The sequence below is a fragment of the Olea europaea genome, chromosome 21 (genome assembly GCF_002742605.1).
Source record: "Olea europaea var. sylvestris chromosome 21, O_europaea_v1, whole genome shotgun sequence".
Taxonomy (NCBI): Eukaryota; Viridiplantae; Streptophyta; class Magnoliopsida; order Lamiales; family Oleaceae; genus Olea; species Olea europaea.
In genome coordinates, this window is record NC_036257.1 from 10,353,091 (window position 1) to 10,365,546 (window position 12,456).

General features: G+C 33.6%; 2 protein-coding genes across 2 annotated transcripts; one reads left to right on the forward strand and one right to left on the reverse strand.

Moving 5' to 3' along the window:
• Window positions 1-224: 224 nt before the first annotated feature.
• Window positions 225-788, reverse strand: LOC111370101. Its single transcript, XM_022991803.1, has one exon. The coding sequence runs from the start codon at window positions 786-788 to the stop codon at window positions 225-227; it is 564 nt and encodes a 187-aa protein (XP_022847571.1).
• Window positions 789-6,496: 5,708 nt separating this feature from the next.
• On the forward strand, window positions 6,497-10,853 carry LOC111370581 (glutamate receptor 2.7-like). The gene is made up of 5 exons (XM_022992368.1): window positions 6,497-6,848; window positions 7,250-8,543; window positions 8,829-9,138; window positions 9,347-9,738; window positions 9,857-10,853. The coding sequence occupies exons 2-5, from the start codon at window positions 7,422-7,424 to the stop codon at window positions 10,337-10,339; spliced, it is 2,307 nt and encodes a 768-aa protein (XP_022848136.1). The 5' UTR covers window positions 6,497-6,848; window positions 7,250-7,421; the 3' UTR covers window positions 10,340-10,853.
• The last annotated feature ends 1,603 nt before the right edge of the window (window positions 10,854-12,456 follow it).

A 12,456-nucleotide genomic window follows, 5' to 3' on the forward strand; every position in this document is an offset into this window, starting at 1 on the left:
TCCCCCTTGAATTTTTTCTTAGAGGTTTCTGCATAATCTTCCTTAGAACTGGAGTTTTTACGCTTCTTGTTACCCTTATGATTTCCTTGAACCATGTTTGCCTTTTCTGCCATTTGATCATTATTCTCTCGTTTACGAGAGTCTTCCTCAATACACAAATGACGCATGAGGGATTCCAAGGTATGCTTGGTTTCATCATGTTTGAGTTTCTTTTTATAGCCACTTCATGAACTTGGTAATTTTGCAATAATGGCTCCAACTTGAAATGCATCAGGCAAGACAATTTCAGCATTCTTAAGATTATTAACAATAAGTTGTAATTCATGTACCTGGGTAAGAACAGACTTACTGTCCGTCATCTTGAAATCAAAGTAATTACCGATCAAGAATTTCTGGTTGCTTGCTTCTTCAATACGATACTTGTTGTCCAATGCCAACCACAATTCTTTTGCTGTTCCGATAGTCCTGTGTTCACTGTAAACGAAATCTGATAGTGCATTCAGAATATGGCCTCTGCACAGAAAATCATCATCCTTCCGTTTCTTCCGATGTTCCTGTAATTCCTTCTTGCGTTCATTTGAATCATCTGCTTTTTCTTCTGGAATAGGCACGAGATCATCACTCAGAATGTAGGACAGTTTGATTGCTATCAAGAAGAATAAAACCTTCTTCTGCCAACGCGTGTAGTTATGTCCATCAAACCGATCAAGACGAATCAAATCTTGATTCATGACTTGAATTGAGGGTGCCACAGATTCATTTACTGTCAGATCTTGAAATGAAGACATCTCTTAAAATTGTTGAGAAAAATGTTGGGAAATCTGAATACTTAATGAACTCCAAGGCACGAAAAAACGTTATCTTTTAAGAGATGTTTCTCTCCTATCCAACAAAGTCACAACTGGGGTATGATAGAAAATCTCTCTTAGGATACAATGGAGACGTTTGATTCAAATTGTGACTATTTGATCAAACCAAGAAGACACTCGAAAATAACTGATTGATGCCAAGAGAAAGAAAGAAGAATAATTTTTTTTAATGTGTTTTGCAAACGAGAATTTGCCCAGAATTTATAGAAATTGAGGCAACCGTTTGAATAGGTGTGTCCCTTGAAATCTTTACATACATCTACTGGAGGTGACCGTTAAAAAACGAACAGATGCACCTATTCAAAGACTTCTTAAAATAAAATTCTCTTTCGGGGGCGTTGCCCCCGAGCCCCCACGGGCCCCGTTGTGCGGCGACAAATACTAGTTAGGGTGGCAAATCATTCGTAAAACAAAAATAAATACATACAAAATAATGAAAATTATCTAACAATTTCTACAGGTACCTGATATTTTCTCTATCAAAATGTTATACAAAAGACAATATTTGAATATTGAGGTTCCATCTTTTGGATATCCTCGTTAAGATAGAAACAGGCCACATAAAATATGACATATGCCTATTAGGATCAAGTGGAAGTAAACAGATAAACTCGAGCATGTCTGCAGACTAAATATTTCCTTTCGATTCATGTCTTACTTTTATCCGTAAACCTTGGCAACAAAACTTGGTTTAAATGTCTCAAAAATTACACCAACACCATTTTTTACTCTTCGTTGAAACTATTATTTCTTATAATAATTATCTAGCAGTGTTGATGAAATTTGTTTTCCTAAGCTGCAGCCAAAGAGCTGATTGGCAAAAAACAAGTGCAGGTTATTGTCAGGACGCGAACTTGGGAGGAAGCAGTTTTCGTTGCCGATGTTGGAAAGACAGCATAAGTTCCTGTACTTTCATTAGCAGCAGCTTCTAATACTCTGTCGTTGACCCAGAATCGATGGCCTTTCTTAGTACAAATGGCTACTGATAGCCTGGAGTAGATTAATTGTATTGCAGCTATTGTCAATTCTTACCGCTGGTGAAAAGTAATAGCAATTCATGAAGACAGTAGTTATTTTTCTGATTCTGGGTTGCTTCATAAAACAATTATTGGCAAAAAAAAACAATAATTTCTACGTTTTTCCTTTACTTGACACCCACTCTCCCCTCTTGAATTTGTTTTCCTTAATTTATGATGCAGCCGAGGAGCTGTTGGCTGGAAATAGGTCCAGATTATTTTAAGGACAAGACATGGATGGAAGCAGCTTCAGGTGCAGATATTGGAAAGTGAGCTCAAGCCCCGGTTCATTCATTTAAAGCAGCTTCATTGCATCCATATTGTGCAAGAATCGATTCCCTTTCTTGGTTAAAATGGGTACTAATAACATTGAACAGGTAAAGTACATTGTGGCTATTGTCAATTCCTGCCATGGACGAAAAGTAAGCAATTCATGAAGAAAGTTATGTTGCTAATTTTGGGATGAATGCTCTGTTGGACTAAAAATCGATCCAAAAGAACTTAAGGAGAAAAATAGATCAAGAATGTTTAAGAGAAATGCTACTTGTACATTCTTGTTTACCATTAGGTTTACATAATGCACAAGTTACAAGAATTCAGTCAATTCACTGGTTGATTTGACTTTTTTGTCCAATATGGTGTATAATTTGTAAAATCTTGTTACTTGTGGGTTTTGTAAACCAAGTGGTGAACAAAAATGTACAAATAGTATTTCTCAATACTAAATGCCCATAAATCGAGTTCATAGCTCCAACCATTGGTGGTGTTCCGAATGTTTTCCATTTCGTTCCTGATAATGGTATTTCTAAGCTCTCAACACTCTATGTTGATGGTGTATCTTGTATTTCCAGGTGTCAAGCTTAGGAACTAAACCCCAAATTGAATACCATGAATGCCGCATTGAAACTTAGTAAATGTTGAAATTGAAACTCTATGAATGTTGAACTATCAATTTAACTTTTGAAGAAATTTGAAGAAGAAATGGATTTGTTACATTCTCCAACTTGGTCCATACATTCATCCTAATGTCTCAACTCAATTCCATCGGTCGTTCTTCTTAAGAAACAAACACATGAATCATGGCTATGAGTCCTCTAGTAACAAGTATTATCTTCAAACAAAGTACTATAGCTGTAAATAATATTAATTGTGCATTGCCAAGTATGCCCTTTAAGAATAATCAAATATTACGGTTGATGAAATTTTTTACGTGTAATTCAAACACTTAAAAGGGGCAATATATAATTTTTCCCTAATAAATGTCTTTTTAGCAAGAAAGTAATTGAATTCCATGCAGCTTTATCTCTCCACCTATAGAGCCATTGATTTGACGAAAAAGTTAATTTTTTTTTCTTTTTTGGAAAATAGTGCGCACAGACAGGGGCTAAGTTGTTTTGATCGAAAAGTGCTTTTTGCTTTTAATCACATGGCTAAAAATTTAAGCCCACGTTTTTATAGCCAATTTTTGTAAAGAATGATTTTTTTTGAATAGTAATAGTTTGAAGAATGCGTGATTAAAAAAATTGAGCTTATGTGAAGAATATTTTATCACGAGAATGTGTACTTGAGAATGAGTATGAGATGGAGGAAAAAGGATTTGAAAGAATGGTTACAAGATAGGGGCTAAAATCTAAATAAATGTAGGCTTTGAAAAACCCTTCCAAAATTACACTCTAAAGTCGAATTACCTTTTTTCATTGGAACATTTTAATTCTAATTCCTAACTCTCCACTTTTGTCTTTGGCATAATAAATTATGTCTTTTCATCACACATTGGCATTTGGGTGCTACTTATGTTTTAATTTTATTTATTTATTCTTGACTGAGTAACCATTAAAGTAAACATTTAGAAATTTATAATTATTAGAGTACTAAAATAAATTTAGTAATTATTAAAATAATTACTCAAAACTCAAAAATGATTGTTCTTTAAGAGATTAAAGATTAATCTACACATGAGAGTAGTATATCCACGTAAAATAAGAATTGAGTTCTTATTCTGATTTATGGAGAAGTCTGAATATAATAAAAAAAAATTGGCGAAAATTATGATTGCTTGCTCGTCTCCGTTCCTTAACAAATTAAGAGAGCTAAAACAAATGAAGTTTTTTGCTTTTGATTTAGTTTTTTGATTCTAAACAAGTTTTCTTTGATGTGGTTAAGAAATAATTCAAATGTCAAAATACGAGACATTTGTATTATTTTTCTATAGTTGATTATTTACCTGTGGCATGCGGTCGATGATGTTTCCGTGTTATATCTCGAATTTTGTTTTTTAGTTAGTTTTTTATGCAAGAAAATGCGTAATTATATAGTTCACGAACTAATTAGTACCTTTTGATGAATTATTGAAATAACCATGAAATACATAATTCATCAACTCTGCTTAATTATCCAATATTTTACCTAGTTATTATAATTTCAATGACTTTAACAGATGTTGTAGAGATCGTTGGTTAATCTGGAAATGGGACATTTAAACAACAAAGAGATCAGTGTATCAAATTTTTATCTGTATGGAAGAAATTCCTATTCTGATTGAAAGGATAACAATTTAAGGTAATATCATTATGATTGGGCTACATGCAGAACAATGGCTTACATAAACATGGCGTGGTGATATATGATTTGATCAAAATTTCTTCAAATAAATTAAGAAAAATAACTTATTTACTCTTTTTTTGACACCCCATCTATGTGTAAACCATTATATAACTTCGTTATGTACAAGTAATATTATATTATCACAAATACCAAAGAAATTATGAAGGATTTCAGAAATCAAGAAGGTTAGGTATTGGCATTGTGTTTGAAAAATATTATCTATTGCTCATTAAACTTTGAGGTGGTCGAATTTTAGCCATTAAACTTTGATATAATTGAACTTTGTCTACTATACGTAAAAAAAATCTTCTATTACTAAATATAAATTTGGATTTAATTAAACCTCTATTTAACTCCCTTTAAAACAAAACTCTTGAATTTTCATATTCATTTTTAATCGCACATTTACACAATAAAATATTTTATACGTAAACTCAAAAAATTTTCCAACTTTTTTATCACACGTTCTCCAAAAAATCACTATTTAAAATATTTTTTAAATCATGGCAATCAAGTATGGGTAAAATTCTTGTTAAATTTCGAATTTAATTTAATATTAACAAGAAATATATTGTGTATTTACTTACAATTAGTAGTCACATCCTTAACACAGCTTTACAAACACTATTTATATGACTAGGAATAATTAATCAATTACACAGTAGTTAAATTTATTTTTTGTTTACTTTTGAAAAATTTTAAACCATCATCGTCATCATAATATTTGAATTTTACAACAAAACAAGCAAGGAATTTTTTGTTGAATAAATTAAATTTAAATTTATTGTGAGCAATAGAGAACATTTTGTAAAGTTGTGCAAAGGAAGTGACTACTAGTTGCAATGGAATACACAATATATATTAAAATTAAGTTAAATTCAAATTTTAACAACGAAGTTTGACCCTTGATTGATGGCCATTAGTTAAAAAAAAAAGTTTTAAATGTAAAATGTTTTTGTATAAATGTGTGGTTAAAAATTAATATGAAAATTTAAAAGTTTTGTTCTAAAGGTAGATAAAAAGAAGTTTAATAAAATTCAAATTTATAGTGAACAATAGAAAACTTTTTCAAAGTTTAGTAACCAAAGTTCAACTATATTAAAGTTCAGTGGCCAAAATTCGATCACCTAAAAGTTTAGTGCGCAATAAAAGATATTTTTCAAAGTTTAGTGGTCAAAATTTGACCATCTCAAAGTTTAACGGTATAACAGGGCGCCACACGTGCATTTCGTCAGCCACGCCGTCAATTTTGTTAGAGGTTTGTGATGGAAGTTATGCCAATGAGTAACGTTTCAAAATTTAATGGCTAAAACTCGATATTTTAAATTTCATTGAGCAATCGAAAACATTATATATAATTTTAGTGACCAATGGAACAATTTTGATACCCATTTTTATGGATAAATGAATTTTCGAATAGTAGATTAATGGAGAATGTGTGAATGAAAAATAACGAAAAGTTTCTGATTTACGTGTAATATTATTTTAATGAAGAATGTCTGGTCAAAAAGAAGAGAGAGAAAAATGTATTTGATAAAAATGGGAATTTGCCTTAGTCTGATTCCATTCTTCTTCTTCTTCTTATTCTTTTTCTCTTTCTTATTTTCAATCATATAATCTTTTATAAAATATTATTACACGTTAATAAAATATATTTCATTCTTTTTTAATCATATATTTTAAAAAAATTTACCGACATAGCAGATAGGGAGTCAAGCGGGTAACAATACGTGCGACCTGCATTAATGTTTAAATTTTGACTAAATTTATGCACCAGATCGTAAGGGGAAAAGGTGAGTTTGACCTATATACGCAAAACCTATTGGTTCATAGTATCCGTGTACTTCTGGCCTCGGGATTATTATCAAGAAAATTCCATATGATAAAGTTTCGAAAAGTCAGCAATAGTACAGTTCCATATACTTTTCTATTTGCTGGGAAAAATTGAATTGACTATGTCAACTTTTCTGACCATAAAAATAGAAATGGTATCCGACAAATCATTCAAAATATATGATATTGATCCTTTTTCACGACACGAAGAAGACAGGACCATCGTTTCACATCAAAACGATGCCTTTTCATTTATCTAGCAGGAAACCAGGTTCAAAGTTGTCCCGTCTTTCAATTCTCGTTCTTGCATATTTTCTGTTCTCTTTCTGTTCTGGATTGGTAGTAGAAGCTGACAGCTCAGTCACAAACATTGGAGCAATTATCGATGTTGATTCTCGTGTTGGGAAGGAACAGAAAACGGCCATGACCTTGGCCGTGCAGAACTTCAACAACAATTCAAGGAATCACAGGCTGAATATTTATTTCAAAAACACCAGCAAGTACCCTGTTCAGGCTGTTTCTACAGGTACCGTGATATTTTCTCTATTAAAATGTTATACAAAAGGCAATCTTTGAATATTGAGGTTTCATCATGTAGATAAAGCTGTACGCCGGGTAATTGAGCACCCGACCTTAGAGTTAACTTGTTGACATAAACTGTCCCGTTAAGATAGAAACAGGCCAAATAAAATATGCCATATGCCTATCTGGATCAGGTGGAAGTAAACAGATAAACTCGAGCATGGCTGTGGACTAAATATTTCCTTTCAATTCTTGTCTTACTTTTGTCCGTAAATCCTTGGCAACAAACTCGGTTTAAATGTCTCAAAATTTACATCTACTCCCTTTCTTCCTCTTCATTGAAACTATGATTTCTTATAATAATTATCCAGCAGAATTGATGAAATTTGTTTCATTGTGCTGCAGCCAAAGAGCTGATTGGCAAGAAAAAAGTGCAGGTTATTATGGGACGCAAACATGGGAGGAAGCAGCTTTAGCTGCCCACGTTGGAAAGCCAGCACAAGTTCCTGTACTTTCATTAGCAGCACCTTCTAGTATCCCGCTGTTGACCCAGAATCGATGGCCTTTCTTGGTACAAATGGCTACTGATAGCCTGGAACAGATTAATTGTATTGCAGCTATTGTCAGTTCCTGCCACTGGCGAAAAGTAATAGCAATTCATGAAGACAATAGTTATTTTGCTGATTCTGGGTTGCTTCCTACGTTATCTGAGGCTATTCAAAATGTTGGTGCATCTATTGAGTATGATCTCATCCTACCACCGTTCTCTTCTCTATCTGATCCTGAGGGGGTTGTTCGACAAGAAGTAGCGAAGTTACTGAGGAAGCAGTCTAGGGTTTTTATCGTTCTTCATTCGTCCTTAACACTGGCTAAGCATTTATTCAGAGAAGCTAAGCAGATAGGACTAATGGGTAGAGATTCAGTATGGATTTTGACAGACTCTATTTCGGATCTTCTGGATTCTGTTGATCCCAATTTGGTGTCCTCCACACAAGGTGCTATAGGGATCAAGAGCTATTATTCAGAACGCAACAGGCATGTTCTAAACTTTAAAGATCAATTTAGAATGAATTTCAGACTGCAGTACCCAGATGAAGACAATTGGGATCTTGGAATCCATGCTCTAAAAGCATATGATAGCATTGCAGCTATTGCCGAAGCTGTGAAAAGATTAGGTGGGTATAATACTAGTAATCCAAAATTGCTGCTCAATGAAGTTCTATCAAACAATTTCGCTGGACTGAGTGGTGAAATTCGTTTCCATGGTGGAGAATTAAAGCAGAAACCTGTATACAAGATTGTTAACATTGTTGGTAGAAGTTATAAAGAGCTAGGAAACTGGTCATCAAAATTTAACTTCTCAGAGAGACATGTGGAGGAGGGAAGTGGAGTTATTGGTTTTGACAATATGAACAATATGCTCAGCTTGGTAACTTGGCCAGGGGATTTGGACCGAGTCCCCAAAGGGTGGGCAGTTCCTACTGATATAGCCCCAATGAGAATTGGTGTTCCACAAGACGATTCCTTTCCAGAGTTTGTAATGGTGAAACGTGATAAAAAAACAAATAAAACAACATATGACGGATTTTGCATTGATATTTTTGAGGAGGTGATAAAAATATTGGACTATCCCCTGCATTATGAATTTATGCCCTTCGATGGTAGCTTTAGTGAACTGGTTGGGAATGTGAGCAACAAGGTAATAATTTCATCTGAGACATTTTCTTACATTTGATTGATCCATAAGAGTATATGTTTGTAATTAAAAAGCACATAATCTGCCAAATTCCTGAATTTTAAAACCCTGGTTCCTTCTTTGATAGTGCTCGTAGAAGCGAACACCTATTAGTTTGTAAAGAACTATTTCAGTCAATGTTCTCCATCTTGTCATTAAGAAATATGAAGTATTCAGCACCTAAAAGATAAGCATATTTAATGAGATAACCTAATTTTTGTTTTTTCCTTGATTCACATTGCATGAAAGAACTTCGATGCTGCTGTTGGTGACGTGACCATCTTAGCCGAGCGGTCAAGAATTGTAGAATTTACTCAACCATTTAGGGAATCTGGCGTGTCGATGATCGTTCCAGTCAAAATTGAACCCCAGATGGCATGGATATTTATGAAGCCTTTCACTAGGAACCTGTGGATGGTTACTTTAGCCATTTTATTCTACACATCGTTCGTCGTTTGGTTTATAGAGCATCCGTCTAATGAAGAATTTAAAGGGACATGGAAACATCAACTTGGAACTGCAATGTGGTTCACATTCTCTTCTCTATTCTTTGCTCATAGTAAGCATCTTAAATATCTCCTGCATCTTTAATAATGTGGATAGGAAAGGCATTACCAAGTTTTCATGGAAGAGAAAGAAACTACAATCTTGTTCGTCACACAGTTCAGTCATGTCATACGAGAGATTTAACATTCTATCATTATGGACTATTTCAGTTGCATATCTGAGGCAATATGCTTACAGTTTTCGGGTTTTATGTTATACAGGAGAAGAAATTGAAAGAAAATATACAAAACTGGTGGTTGTGATTTGGCTCTTTGTTGTGTTGGTATTAACCTCAAGTTACGAGGCTAGCCTCACTTCAATGCTGACTGTTCCACGCCTTGAGCCAACTGTGACTAGCATAGATTCGATAAGGAAAACTAATGCAACAGTTGGATGCGACGGTGATTCTTTTGTAGAAGATTATCTGAGGAATATAATTAAACTTCAAAATATCAAAACCATAAGCAGCCGAGAGAGTTATTCGGAGGCATTTAAGAACGGAAGTATTGCTGCTGCATTTCTTGAACTCCCTTATCGGAAAATTTTTCTCAAAGATCACTGCAAAGAGTATATAGTGACCGGACCTACCTACAGTTTTGGAGGACTAGGGTTTGTAAGTATTCCTTAACTTGTGATACTAATTTGAGTTGTCATGTCTTTTGAATTTTCCGCTAGTATTATTGGAATTAACTTATCAAATACTACAATTTTTTGTGGGTTTTCATGTACAGGTCTTCCAGAAAAATTCCCCAATAGCTCGCGATGCTTCAGAAGCCATTCTAACTTTAATGGAGAACGGAAAGTTTGAACGTTTAAAAAAGAAATGGTTAGATTCACCAGAGAGTTGTTCAAATTCTGATGCTGACATAAAAACAAAACGTTTGAGTTTCGAGAGTTTTTGGGGTTTATATCTTGTTTCTGCTGCCATTTCAACTCTCTGTTTCCTCATTTCCGTTCTCCGATTGTTGAAAAAGAAATTAAAAGACAGAACAGAACTTGCATATGATCTTACGCGAACTGTTGAGGCTGTTCCTAATACAATTGTTAGGTTGGGGCAGTATCTTCATGGTGGACGGCCAAAGTCTTTAAGGAGGAGAAGATCATTTAACAAATGGAACTCTTCAAAGATTGAATTAATTAGTCCTTCTGATCCCTCTCTGATTTTTCAGCCCTCCTCCCTGCAGAACTCAGAACTCCCAGATATAATTGAATAAAACACCTGACTTGGGAACAATCGGAGGAAATATAGAATCACTGGAGGATTCTAATTATATCTCGTCTTCTCTTTGAACTTCTATTACATATTTGGTTAGGTGGATTAAACCATACAGTACAGTATTAAAGTAATGTCAAGTCCAGTACGATCTTGTGCTGCAATCATTCCCTGAAACATACTACCTCAGGGAACCACAGAAAGCTACACAGCCGTGGCATGACTCCCCATGCTGATAGATTATTGAGTCTTCACGAAAGTAAAGAATGTCATGCAAAGAAATCCAGAAACTGTTCTTTTAGTTGTTCACTATCATCTGCAAAATGAAAAGGAAACTGATAGATTATGGAGACTGCCTAGTTGATTCCTGGTTTGGCATTTTGATTGAATAGACTTTCGATTGAAATGTTCTGTATTTTTTACTTAAATGTATGTTAATTTTTTTCTTTAAATTTTCCTTTTTTAGCTTTTATATCATTTAATAACAAAGTTAGAGGACGCAATTGTTCTTTTAAGTAACTACATTGAAATGATCGTTAGCAATTTTTATCGCTTCAAACAGCTACTCTATCTCTTGTTGAGACTATCATTTTGAGTAACAAAGATGAACAGAGGGACCAACTTCAAAATAACAAGAAAGTTGGGTGACTAATTTGACAAACAAAAAAATATAGTACTTGAAATTCTTTAGAGGTATTTTCAAAGATGTCTAATTTCATGTGTATCAATTGAAAAATATCAACTTTTTAAATTTAGCACTAAATTGTCTATTATGAAAAAAGATGCAATTTATTTATTTTTTCAATTTGTTGCGGATTTCGATAAGTAGCTTCTATGAGAACCTACATTAAAATGATGTTCTCGACATTTCAAATGTCATTTTCAATATTTGAATCCCATTTATATTTTAAAAGTACACATGTCAAATCACAATATATAAATGTTCTCAACATTTCAAAAGTTGTTCTTAACATTTTAAATCTCTAGAATGACATTTCATTCCGAACATGACAAGTCTCTACATTTGAAATGTAATTCTCGACGTTCCTGTGTCAACGAGAAAAATAGCATTAATTGTGATTTGACATGTGCACTTTTAAAATAAATATGGCAGGTTATATATCAAAAATTTAGCAAAAATGTCCATTTCTTGTTTTTGTGTGGAATCATAAATTGTTCACAGGGATAATTTGGTCCAAAATATTCCAAAATTGACATTTTTACAATGATTTGTGAAAGTGAACATTTTTACAAATGGACATGTGAAAGTGGATATTTTAAACAATTTCCTCAATTCTTTATGTAAGTTCATTAGTTAGGCGCCCGTATCTCAAGGTTGATGCAAAGTCTTATACCCATGATTGCAACTTTATCATCTGTCTTGATGTCAAGATCATCTTATTGTTGCATTTTGAAGCTTATTGGATTCTATGTTAACAAGTATGATGAATTTCGAATCAAAATCAACTTCAAGTGGAAATTAGAAACAATATTCCTTTTGTGCATGGAAAAGTCCCAAGTCGCTGTCACTTATTTATTAAAAATTATGCACGTATAAGAATTTAATGAGGAAAAAATTAAATGATCTTTATGCAACCATATCTAAGAGCTAAACTTTTAGGTCAATTCGTTAAATGTGATAATATCCTCAACATTTAAAAATAGCTCAAGCTCTTCTATTTGCATTCGGATTTTCATGTTCTAAATTGCATTCTTCAGTTCATAAACATTGAGGCATCTTCATTCTCAGTGTTACCATGAGATAATTCTTTTGGCACTTGTAGTAAGAATATAGGTATTGTGTTGGATTTTGATATCCAATAAATTCCGGATAATGATATTAAACAGTTTGTATTATATTTTATAGGATTCGGCCAATGAGTGAAATAATTATTAACAACCAAGTCTAAAGGCTCAGCTTGGTAGTGGTATGCACCAATAAGCCCACCAAAAGCCTTTGTGGCACTAGTGTGACACAGAAGTCATGGGTGATCATTGGTTCGATGCTGAAGAGCCGACATCGAGGTGCCAAACCTTCTCGTCGATGTGAGCTCTTGGGGAAGATCAACCTCATTTATATTACCTTTTGGATGGCTTTAAATCTTAGCCCATTTAACC